This window comes from Anoplophora glabripennis, unplaced genomic scaffold (genome assembly GCF_000390285.2).
Source record: "Anoplophora glabripennis isolate ALB-LARVAE unplaced genomic scaffold, Agla_2.0 scaffold363, whole genome shotgun sequence".
NCBI lineage: Eukaryota > Metazoa > Arthropoda > Insecta > Coleoptera > Cerambycidae > Anoplophora > Anoplophora glabripennis.
The window spans coordinates 221,559-234,666 of record NW_019416470.1 but is presented as its reverse complement, the minus strand read 5'-3'; the positions used below and the strand labels follow the sequence as shown (position 1 = coordinate 234,666).

Sequence of the window (13,108 nt, the reverse complement as noted above, 5' to 3'; positions counted from 1 at the left end):
GTTTTTCTATATGAAGTAAAATGTGTATTAAGACAAAATATTATACAGCTTTCCAAGTTTTGTGGTCAATTAAAAATTTCGGTCTAATATCTGTTTTAAAATCATGCCTCTAAGGAATTTGTTGTACAAATAAGTTGATATATAATAAATATTTTTTAACTTTTTTGTTACCGGTTGAAAATTGTAAATTTACTTGGAGGAAATTCTTTAACGAATGTAGGCCTAATCATCTACAAAGAAATTGTAATTGAATAATAATAATCTAAGTTATAAACTATAACAGATGTGTTGTAGTCAATAATAAACAGTTTCCCATTTTTACGTTTTTGTGATATTAATAAAATTGTTAAAAGTATAATTAATCATCTAGTGTTTAGATTTAGTCAAATTATACGAATAATTCCAAATAAAATTCGGCGTTGTCATTATTTGGAGTTATTCAAGTCTGTTTTTAATATTACGTTGATATATGCTGTAAGCATGTAAAAAATTATTTCTCAAATATCTTTAGATATCCATATTTGTGCTGTGTACAATCATTTGTTATCCAAAATTTTATTCACATCTATAGTATCACTCCATATACCTCTGTAATATCAATTTCATTGGAAATAAATTAAACAATTTGCTTAACGTTTCATTTCTCTTAACATTACAAATGCATATTGAGGAAAAAGGTGAGCCACTTTAAAAAAGCATGTAATTTTATTTTGGTATAATGTTGTTAGAGTGACTTTTATATCTAGAATAATAGAGTATTTTTAATATGTTGTATTTTCGATGTATTTATTTCCATTTATTTTGTTATACTTGTTTTTATTTATCTGTTATTCTATACCCATATAATCATTTTGTTTTACATGCATATTCATATTGCAGATGACATTAAAAAAGAGATATTGGAGCGGACCAATGAAATGGATACAAAAATCACAGACAATAATAATTTCTACACGTCTACTCCACACAAGCAAATTAACGGCAATATATCCGACGTATCCTTGAATGCAACGAATGGCAATTATAGCTTAAACAAAATGGACGACAGTCCATTACGAAATTATGCAAAAGAGCAGCTTATGAATAGCATAAATGCCAACACAACCACCAATACTAATGGGACGAACACCACTACGATTATAGCCGAGATTGAGGGGGAAGTTAAAAAGAAGCCCAGGCATCTAGTCGACAAGACTTATTATATCGCAAAGGAAATATTAATGACCGAACTTACTTACAAGAAAGATTTAGATGTTATAAATGTCGTAAGTATTTGCTCATCAAATAATTTTGTTTTTATAATTTTCGGGAAAGAGTAAACTTATAATTTCTTCGTTTCCCGAAAATTATAAATATGGACTCACACTTATCAATTTCAAATTTACGTAATTTTGTTTTGTTTGGATGATGGGTTTCAAAAATATTTATTTTGAATAAAATAAATAATAATAATAATAATTTATAATTTATATGTTTACTTCGAATTATTGATATAATTTAATATTCATTATTAGAAAGGTCGGCAAACTCTGCTGATGCAGAGATCTCTGGACCATTCGAAGTTCAACGCAATATTTTTAGACGTCCTGTGTATAAAAACCTATTTAATAAGTTATATTTTCTTATGGAAAAATTTAAAAACAAAACTCCATAATGAAGGTAAAATATGGAAATAAATAAAAAAAAATCATAGGGATCCCGTGCGAGATTCGAACTGTCAACCTTCGTGTTGCAACGCGACACTTTTACCACTGAGCCATCATTGCCTCTAGACAGAGTTTGTCCGTTTTAGTATTTGAATTCCTGTTCATAACCGAAGTAAACAAACATTTTCGTAATGTTAATTTCATTTTTCTGCCGTAAAATCGTCCGCGCAGGACTCAAGACGATATAAAACATAAAAATAATCGCCCTTCGCCGTATTGGCGTCGTGGGGAAAATTCAGTTTTGACAATTCTGACGTTTCTACCACTGTGACAGTCTGTGTCAAACTATTCTTAATCTCGGTTTATATTTTGTTACATTTGACCTAATAAAAGTAGAGAGCGATACAGAAGAGAGAGAACGTTGCGACGCGGCATCAGAAAAGTGCCCGGTAGCGGAAAGGGGACGTCACCGGGTTGCGGAAGTTGCTTGTACGCAAACAGAAAAGTTTGGACTCCCTCTCGGAACAAAGCGCGGGTGCCGGCAGTATCCATAAAGGAAAATATGACGGTGCGAAAATTGCATTTTGGGCGAAGTAATCTGGGCTTTACGAAAATATTGGGGTTTCGCGAGAAAGATGCAAAGTGCAGAACCTTTTTAAAAAACAAATTTCGGCATTAAAAAGTAAAAAAATATCCTTCAAAAACGTTCCGTGGAGACGAAAAAAGGACGGAACTCGTGCGTTGAAGCCTCGATGGGTCTTTGGAAAAAAGCATGTAGTATTTGAAATTGATCCTCAAAACGTCCGTCGGTGGGCTTTCTCGTCAGGTTCTGTCTCTCCCACAGCAAAAATTTGCGTTTTTGGCCGCACCCCTTTTTCGAGATCGGTGCAGGAGTGAAAACCACCTGCAGTAATTAATATATCGAAATTCTTTTTATAACGAAAAATCACTTTTCTATTATTAAAAAAGTTTTGAGACAATAATAATGTTTAATTTGAGTAAGCTGTAATCGGAATACCCCGTTATAATATTAATTTACCTATTTGTTAGTGGTTTAGAGATGAAGTCGGTAAGGAAGAACCAGAAGAGTGTCAGATCTTGTTGTCGCTAATAGCCCCTCTAGCACAAGCCCATGGGCTGTTAGTAAGAGATCTAGAACAAAGACTGCAAGGCTGGGACGGTAGAGGTGGACCTAGGGCAATAGCTGGAAGAATAGCAGACGTTTTGTTGGCTCACCTTCCTCCCCTGTTACCTGTAAGTAAATTAAATTAAAAATTTTTAATTGTCTTAATAAAATTCTTGTATTTTTAGATATACGAGGAATACTTAGACGGTCATATGTTAGTACTGGAAAGACTAGATATAGCTTTTAAACAGAATAGTCGGTTCGAGCAGTTATATCGTGATTTTGAGACTCAGAAGGTCTGTTATCTACCTCTAACCACTTTTGTTCTGAAACCACTGCATAGGCTTCTACAGTATCAGTCTCTTTTGCAAAGACTCCTTAAACATTATGGGCCAAATCATCCGGACAGGACTGACTGCTTAACCGCAAGTGACACTTTGAAAGATCTAATGATTCCAGTAGCTGAAACATTGGAGCAGTCAGAAAATTTAGCTACGTTGTGTGAATTGCAAAGGGATATTGTGGGATTCGATAACCTTATTCAACCGGGCAGGAAATTTATCAGACACGGATGCTTACTGAAACATTCCAGAAAGGGATACCAGCAGAGGATGTTCTTTTTGGTAAGTTTTCGAAATACACTCGCACGAAAATGTTACAATTATTTTAATTTTAGTTTTCTGATATACTTCTCTACACGTCACGATCGCAAGCCACACTTCAGTTTAAAGTCCATGGTCACATGCCCCTGAGGGGCGTTCTTATAGAAGAGCCGGACGGTGATTTAATGTTTAATGGTCTTGTGATTTACGGGGGAAATAGAGCCTTAACTGTAGCAGCCAGTTCTGCCGAGGAAAAGGAAAAATGGAAGACTGACTTGCAGAATGCTATTCAAATGGCCAGAGACAAGTCCGACACAAAAATTACATATTTGAGCCTAAAAAGTTGCAGTGAGTATATTTATCCAAAGATTCTCCTTTGATGTATATACCTTTATATTTTCTTTTTTTATATACAGCGTGTAACTATATGTGGGGGTCAGATTTTTTAGGCGTGATAGTATGTGTTCCCCAGAATACTAATCTGATTTTTTTTTAATTACACTGCATTTAATTTCTTGTTTACGTTGTCATTGGGGACTCGGTGGTTGTATGTACACGCTTATGGGTATTGCTTGTTGATACCTTTTTAAAAAAATTGTATGAGATTAACGGAGTAGATTGTATGACTTTGTGACGTGTTATTTTAAAGTCACCATATCTTTTTGACGTCAACGTGAGTGAAGTGAAACTAATTTATGTTTTAAAATAATTATTTTTGCAGTTTTATAAAATGTACTTGTTAAAAAATAATGAAAAATTCTTACTAATCTGATAAGATGTAAAATATTTTTTAAATCTTTTCAAGTCTATTGATTACTATTTTGTTAAAGCACTCTGTTTAGTTTGTGAATCTCATTGTCAGTGACCTCTGACACTGATTTAATTTAGGTGAATTGCATAATATCATTCTACCTGTAATCCAGTAAGCAAAGGTTTTTTGCCAGGAAAAAATGTAGAAGTTTTTTTCTCACCGGTTCTATATGTTTTTTGGAGTGCTGAATCCGAATCTGAGTTTTGCCACCTCGCCAGGCGTCGGCTTCTCAAGGAAAATTGCAAAAAAACACAAATTTTCGGCACTCTTTTCAGTTTTTTAACTATAACTCAAAAACTAAGCGTTTTTTGATAATAACTATGATATACCAAATTAAAGTAGACAAAATTTCCTGCAAATACGTATTATAACTCTAAAGTCTGGACAATCTATAACGTTGTTAGATCGAGTTGAAAAAATGGCAATTCTTAATTTTCCACTAAAGAATTTAAAAACGTTATTCTAACAGGGTGCTGCGCTGGTGCCCTACTATCAACTTCAAACACTTCTAAAATCAATTATTTTAAGATTACCTAGTATGTCCAGGTTACATTTAAGGAATTGTCAAACGTGAGTGAGGTCCATATATGGTCAACGTGCCTCCTAGTTCAAATAAAATCCTATTCTTAATGCAAGGGGAAGATAGAAGATTTTGGTAAAAGGAAACACATTTGGAACAAATTTGTATTTACATGAAAAAAGCAAAAACACTATTATTTAATAATTTTCATATTCATACGTCGTCGTCATCTGCAGAATTATCACCTGAAACAATGAGAATGGAGACTTTAGATAACTATAATAGAATCCATGTCATTCATGTTCATAATGGATAAAATTTATTATGTTTTTGCACAAAAAACGCTTAGTTTTCGAGTTATAGTTAAAAAACTGAAAAGAGTGTCGAAAATTTGAGTTTTTTTTGTAATCTTTCTAGAGAAGCCGATGCCTAGCGATGTGGCAAACCTTAGATTCGGATTCAGCACCACAAGAAACATATAGAACCGGTGAGAAAAAACTTCTACTTTTTTTTCCTGGAAATGCCGTTTCTGAACCTTGGATGACTGAACTACTGATGTGATACGACGATAGAGTACCAAAAATAAATGGCCAATGTTAATTCAGCAAAATGAGAAGGACCGAATATGTTACCGCTTCATTTATTTTCGTTTTCAGTTTATTACAAAAGGGTGTTTATAATGCGGTAGGCAATTACTCAGCTTTTCTGATCTTACACAGTTTTACAACGTATCTTTGTAAAAATTTCTCTGTGATGAAAAAGCATGTAACAAATTAAGAAAGACGAGGTTTGACAACAATACATGTGATTGAGGTTACACTTGTCACTTGAACGGCAGGGTATCAACAAAAAAAAAAACCTTATAAAAAATCTGTTTTCACATCGAAATTTGAGAATGTGTTTCTAAAAGTCAATGGTAGCCTCCATATAAATATGAACCCCATTCAAAGTTACACCCGGTATAAATATCACCGGTATCTTAAAAATATTTTCATTTTGAGGCTCATCCGATGAACATGTTGATCAATGTGCGAATAATGAGGTCAGTACGCAAACAAAACCCCAGGCCCAAAGGAGTAATACAACGGTTCATGTTTGCTGGCATAGAAGTACTAGTATAAGTATGAAGGATGAACTTTTAGCCGTAGAGGTATGTTTTGTCAAATAATACGTTTATCTGCTTTCTAAACACCAACAAAAATTTTTCAGAATCAATTATCTGGGTACTTGTTGAGAAAATTTAAAAGCAGCAACGGTTGGCAGAAACTCTGGGTGGTGTTTACGTCTTTCTGCCTCTTCTTCTACAAAGGGTGTTTAGATGATTTTCCTTTGGCCTCTTTGCCTTTACTCGGGTATTCCGTAGGGCCTCCGTCACCAGAGGATGAGATCGGAAAGGACTATGTCTTTAAACTACAATATAAGAATCACGTGTACTTCTTCCGAGCAGAATCGGAATACACATATAACAGGTAAGTTTTTGTAATGTTGCCTTATTAATATTTTAATTGCAGCAATATGTGTGTTTGCGTTTCAGGTGGATGGAGGTGATAGCTAGTGCGACTCAGTCTAGAGTTAAGAGAAAACTAAATTTAATCACTGATGAAAACTCTATTGAAACTTCTCCCGAAAAATAAAACATTAATAATGCTCAATTTTCCAATAAGTTTTAGGAGAGACAGTTAAGAAAGCAGAGGTAATTGAGTAGACGTAATTGGCAACATTTATTAAAAAAAAAGATAATACTAATAACTGTTTCACAATATATTTTTTTAATTGTCTGTAAATAAAATAATTTTATAATTAATTAATAATACACAAGGCAATCCATAAGGGAAGTATTATATCATATAAGTAACTTTTAATTGCTAAAATAACAGAAGTAATCTATAATATTCATTACTGACTTTATTTGTCTGTTGTTGATTTTAGATGATGCATCACTGAGTAGGATAGACTTAACTGTTAGCGTTTTCTGGCGGTTTGGCAAACCAGATTGAACTACGTTAAAGTCGTTAACCAACAGTAAGAAGAATTTTTTTAGAATTTGTGCCACGATAGTCAAAGTACACACACATGCAGGTTCAAATACAAGCCGCATGTAATTTCGGAACCGTTTCAACGAAGGATTTGTTACTTTAAATGTGGTTCAATACGGTTCCAACCAATGCTGAAAAACGACATATAAACAAAAAGAATACCTCATATTTCTTACTTTGTTTAAAGTATTATAAAATGCATTTATTTGTCGCAAGTAATATTTTTAATCTAGATTTTTAAATAATTCGTTAGTTAGCCTTTGATATCAAAGATTTTTATTTCTATTCCAAATTACCTATTAATTTAAAGTGACATGTTTGTCATAAAAATATAGTTGTGAAAAAGGTAGGTAGCTCTCACACATTTTTCTTTCTTCGGGATTTACTGTACTAAATAGTTCTAAAAAATTTTAGCCATATCCCAAAAAAAAAAACAGTATTTCTTGTAAATTTTCTTCTACAGTTGAGATAGGTTGTCTTAAGACAGTATTAATGGAGCGTTAAATTTAGAGTGTGTGATATGCAACTTTTCCCATTCTGTTAGAAATTGGTACAAACCAGAGGCGGTCATCCATAAGCGCTGAAGATCCACATAAATTATAACAGAAATGCAGCAGAAGCAGATTACTAAAATCAAAATTTTATCAAAATTCGATGCAGCGAATATTAAATTATTATTTTTATTATTATTTTAGTAGTTTAGTCTTATAATCAATGCCCGACACAAACTATACTAAAGCGGCTCTTGGAAATCATCGGATTGGATCGGCACCACTAACTTGCAGCTCAAATCCTATCTTGTACATATACACATGTGGAATTAAAAAAACTAATTGGATTTATAATAAATAGTTTATGAGAATAAAGGAATTTTTGTAGGAACAGGGGTGCCAGGTGTGAACTGACCCCTTCATCCCTTAATGCATAAAGAAATTATTCAATTTCTGCACCCCTTAAAACCGTACTGCACTGGATCTCTTGACAGGCAATGATTTATTACTTTGCATATGATCCTACCCTAGAGTTTAGTATCTTCGTGACAGTTGAAGGGATGGCTGTGTTTCATTGTTTCTGTGCTCTCCTCCTAATTTAGATCTTAAGTATCTAGTTGGTTTAAATAAAAATGGAATTTAAATTGGGCGAAACTAAATTTGATAAATAGTGTTTTATTTAACTATACAAGGAGATGAGCAACCCCTAACCTGAAAATTTTACCAAACCCCTACTTCAGTGGCGGCTCGTGACATTGAGAATAGGTGAAGCATATTCATTGATTGACTAAAAAGAAAAGCCGCTGGCACTTGCGAAAATTTTCAAATTTTTAAGGTCAAACGGCTTTAAATGAATCTGGAAATTTTTACTTGCATTTGCAATATTACCGAAAAACTGACGGATTTTCGTTTAGATTTTATAAAAAATAGAAATATTAGTTCGGCTTGTGGACTTCTACGAACATTAACGCACACCATACTAGTATGTTTCAAAGAAGCTTTGTGGTTACGACAGCCTTGCGTGACGTGCCCAAAATTGTTAAATCTTACACCCCACGCCCGACTACAGCCACAATTAAACACGGCATACAGAAAAGTTTTTTTAATGAACACTTCCACACAACCACTTATACTCCGAATACCATTCATTCCGAAACTTTCGAACATACATGTCTTTTGACTTCCTGAAATTTGTAATTTGCCGCTTTTGAACAAGCGGCATCGTAAATTACAAATTTCTTGACAACAGAAAATAATTTGAGTTTCAAATTAAGTCCATTTTATACAAAATCTGCGTTAAAATACAAACATTTCTAGGAGTTCTTTAAATGATTTTGTTGACTTGAATTGTGCTTTATCTACGATACCTTTTTCACAACTATAGAAACGAGACCTTTTTTAAAACTTAAGGCGCTCCTGAATAAGAAATACTTGATAACTTCCGTAAGATACGACTGTAAATTCGACGTCTAAACCACTTAATAATTTAGAGGCATCCTAATCTACTTTGTACAATTTGTATTGTTAGAACTTTAAATTTTTTTAAATAATGTATTTTTTTACAAATGAAATATGTTCCATTGAGTGCTTTACATTTGTCAATTTATTAACTACATTCTTAATTTATTCAAGGATGTTGTCCTGAAGACTGCATGTATTTTTTACAGATTTTGTTCTTTTATGGTGTTCCTTTGAAATAAAAAAAAAAAAAATGAAGGTCTAGTTCTTGGGATAATGTGGTCATTAAATAAAAGGAGCAGTAATTTTGTCCTTAATTGTAATTGCAGAGCGAGTATGGCCAATAATTTCAATTTTGAAGCATTTAAGGATTATTCGTTATGCCATGTTACTGCTAGTGCCTTAAATTCTTCAAAAATTTTTTGATAAATATAACAAGCTCTAGTTGCATCGATAAATTCATAATATAGACCTTATAATTTATTTGTTGAATCCTGACAGAAATATGTTATTTCTTACCTGGTACACAAAGCAAAAATCCGTTTTGTAGTTACTGAAATTTTTTTATCATACTGTCCCAAATAGTTGAAAATAGAATTGCAAAAATTTAGTTCAATATTGTAATATTGGATCGTTTAAACTTTTAAATACATATTTTTTATAAAGTTAAATACACAATTATTGAACACGGGTTGAGAAGGTTTTTACTTGTACCCTTTTGACTATTAATTATTTGCCCTGTTATTTCGATCTTACTAACCAGATTATTCTTAATAATTAATTTCGTCATGATATGTATGTTGTTGGCTTCCAACCATTGTCAAATTTCAGTTTCTAGTTATGGCCTCGGGCACTATAAATTCACCATCTCGTATTGTTATAATCTTTTTGGAAAATTCTACATGTCAATTCACAATGTATTTTTGTTTGTATTACTCAAGGTATGTTGATTTAAGGAGGGCGATTACAATATACAAGATATCGCATTTGTAGAACAAGAAAATCCATCTATACTATAAAAATGGTGAAACACAAGGATTCCTTTAATTTTTTGCAGTGAAAGATCACGGAAAACATGGTCGCTCATCGGAATATACATTTTCGTGTTTTGTCGAGAATTTCGTAAAAATACTCAACAATTGTGATTAATTGATGTGTTTCATGCTTTCATAAAAGCATTCTGCTGGTTGTGATTATGTTTATAGTTTCGTACGTGATTTTCTGTATATTCAACAGACGTGTAAAGTTCAGGAAATATCATAAACATACGAAGTAAAAATGCGCTTTTTTTCCTTATTCTGAATGTATTGTCAGCTTGTACATTGTCTTATACCCTGGAGGAAACTTGTATAACTGGTACAGTGAAGAAATATTGTTTCTAACTTGCTTAGATTTTCTAAAACCCTCGTCAAAAGATTGCTATAAATTCACTGAAAATTACGCTTAAAGCACACAAAGGCAAGGCAAAGATCGCTGTGTGCTGTGGCTAAGCATGTTCTGTGTACCTTTAATTTTACCATACATACTTATAAAATGAAAGCAGGATTCAATAAATCACTATGCGCCACTACTGTAGAAACTTGCTCGCTCAGTTATTAATTTATCCACCATAACGTACTACTACTATTGATTGGTTGATAATTACATTGTAAGGTTTCTTCATGGCAAGACATAAATTAATTTGCAAATAAATTGACAAGTGTCAAACAATACTGACTTCACCGCTATCGTTAAGTATATATTTGAAACTAGTGTTAGTTTGGTTGCCTAACCTCAAAATCACTTGTGATATTTTTGGTTACACACAATGAAGTTTATAAACTTAACCCTTTCATCGATTCTTATGGCACAACGTTATTTTATTTAATATTTCTTTTTCTGTATGCAGAAATATCCAATTAAATACAAAAATAGCACTGAAAATGCCACAAATAGTAATTATAGACAATATCATGTAGGATTCGAGGATTGTTATATACCCAGTAATGTTTTTAACGTAATGTGATATATGCATTCTTCCTCTTTCTACTACTTAATCAGTTGTTAAATATAGAACCGTACTATTAACTTCCCTATGTTTTATTTAATATGTTGCCGATTTCAAAAAAAGTATTAATGAAATGGAATTTTTAAGTCTGTGAGATTCATTCCTTCACATTGTGTGCCTTACTTCCAAGTAGTGTATTTGTAAATAGTGTATATTTTTAATAAATGTACTTTTCATATATAATTAGGCAGCTAAGCCAATATTTTCTTAATGTAATTATGAATTGTCTAATACTTTTATCATTAAAATATTTATTACTTGAGGAACAATAATAATTAAAATGTGAGTTACAAGGTATGATTTGATTTTATTTGTTTTATTACATTTCTAAAATCCATCACTAATTGGTTTCTGTACCGTTGTTATTTAATTAAATACAATAAAAAAAATATAAGTAATTGTAGTTTTATTTGTTTGCTTCATTAAAGAGCTGTTACAATTCTCTCCTAGATGGAAGCAAAGTGGGATGTAATATAAATTTTTCGATATTTTGTCGGAGGGACCAGCGAGTTGATAATTTTTCACTGCCAAATTTATTATAAAATAAGTATCTGAAATTTCGGTAAGCCCAGAACTTGGAGGAGGAACCAGTTCCACTATGGGATTTATTAGGGTTCATAAAATCTAAGGCAATTTCAAGTTTTTCAGAAAACTTCTATGAACTACTCCATAATTTATGAAAATTAAAAAAATACTAAAATTTGAATTCAACTGTAGTACCGTATGTATTTCTACCAGCTGAACAAACTGAAGAAAATTGATGAGTTCAAACACCATAGGAGAACTAACTCCAGTTTTAGATTCATCGAGGTAAGTAATGTCTGTCTAGGGTAGGGGTCGGCAAGTAATTTTAGGTGGGGTCCGGATACTTTTGAAAATTTTTAACGAGGTCCAAAAAAAAATTCATATTTACCAATTTTTTATTTTAATTTACACTCGAATTTTATCTGCTTACTAACCATTAATAACTCAAATCAGTCACATAATTGTAAAACACTAGAAAAAATGATAAGGGCGGCACTCAAACTTAAAAAAATATTTTTTAAATAACTTATTTGTGTAATTTATACTTTCAAAAAATTTTTGGCGGTCCAGACCGGGACCACAGTCCGCCAGTTGCCGACCGATGGTCTAGGGGAATTCCTTCAAATTTTTCTGAGATCTAAAAGTATTCTCAAAAAAATCCAGGATTACAGTCCATCAAAATTCCTGAATGTTGTTAAAAAAACAAATGTTTGAAATGTACTGAACGACTGGGATTGTTTGGTTTTGTCTAAATGCTTTTGTGTGGAAAAAACTTTAAAATCAAATCTGTAACAGCTAAAAAAACCACTAGTTTTTTATTCACTTGGGCCGGTACAGTCTAAGGGATTTTTTTAGATTTTCCATAACCTAAGAGTTTTTTAAAAAGTTGTTGGACAGGCCATCAAAATTCCTGAAAATTCACCCTCTTAAGAAGTTGAACTAATTATACTTTGGTTGAGGAAAAAATTGGAAAATCCCTAAATTTTTAAGAGCTAAAGAGTTTTGGGTTTATTAGGATCAGTATCATATAGTCAACATATAAAAGATATTTTTAAGTTTTTTCTGAGAACTAAAAATTAAAAAAAAAATCGGACTCAAAATTCCTAAAAACTTAAAAATTAAATTTATGATTTAATGACGTATCGGATGTATTTCAGCCCACTGAACACGCTGAGATGGTTAGTTTTTGTCTTAGCGCTTTTGCTGATTAAAAAAATCTCCAAGATGATAAAAGCTGGAGAGCATTACTTCGGTTTTAAATTTACCAGAGGCGGTATTGCCTTGATTTCTTTAAAATGGTAAAAAAGACAAGTTCTTATCTGAGCGCTTTTATAGAAATTCATGAAAACTATTGAAAAATTAAAATACTCAATAAATAAGTTTTTAATTCTCCTTACAAACCCTGCTGAAAAATGTTAATACTATTTAATAATACTAGTATCCTTTGCAAAATTTCTGAAAGGTCACTTGTTGCTGTATGCAACAGGTTGGACAAATATGAGAAGAATATGGGGCAATAAAATTCTATCAATAGACAACTGTAAAGTTAATTAGCTACAAAATAACATTTAAATTTGTATTTCACGATAATCAACTGAAGGAGCTTGAACAAATACTTATATAAGTACTTTAATTTACATTTAAAAATTACAAAAATCTTAGTATATAGATACTGCAAACTACCTACCACTCTTTCAATATAAACAAACCAATATATCTAAGAGATTCGTCACTTTTTGATTGCAACAATCTTCGTAAATCAGTGTTGACGATCTAGATTCTAGAATTTGATACTCTAGAATAGTGGAATCGACCTTTTTCTTTAGGAGGGTTTCTTCAAAAATAT

The 13,108-nt window shown here is 32.1% G+C and overlaps 1 protein-coding gene across 4 annotated transcripts in view; it reads left to right on the top strand.

The window, feature by feature from the left end:
- LOC108912056 (FERM, ARHGEF and pleckstrin domain-containing protein 1) overlaps positions 1-8,044 on the top strand; it is a 105,972-nt gene extending 97,928 nt beyond the window's left edge. For 3 of the 4 annotated variants that reach the window (XM_018717215.2, XM_018717214.2, XM_023454625.1), the window contains 7 exons: positions 880-1,265; positions 2,697-2,900; positions 2,958-3,395; positions 3,449-3,722; positions 5,707-5,855; positions 5,915-6,174; positions 6,240-8,044. In XM_018717215.2, coding sequence (XP_018572731.1) covers positions 880-1,265; positions 2,697-2,900; positions 2,958-3,395; positions 3,449-3,722; positions 5,707-5,855; positions 5,915-6,174; positions 6,240-6,339 — 1,811 coding nt within the window. In that variant the 3' untranslated portion in view covers positions 6,340-8,044. Of the gene's footprint in view, positions 1-879; positions 1,266-2,696; positions 2,901-2,957; positions 3,396-3,448; positions 3,723-5,706; positions 5,856-5,914; positions 6,175-6,239 lie in introns of those variants that run through there. The other variant, XM_018717216.2, reaches the window with a different exon arrangement.
- Positions 8,045-13,108: the final 5,064 nt, after the last annotated feature.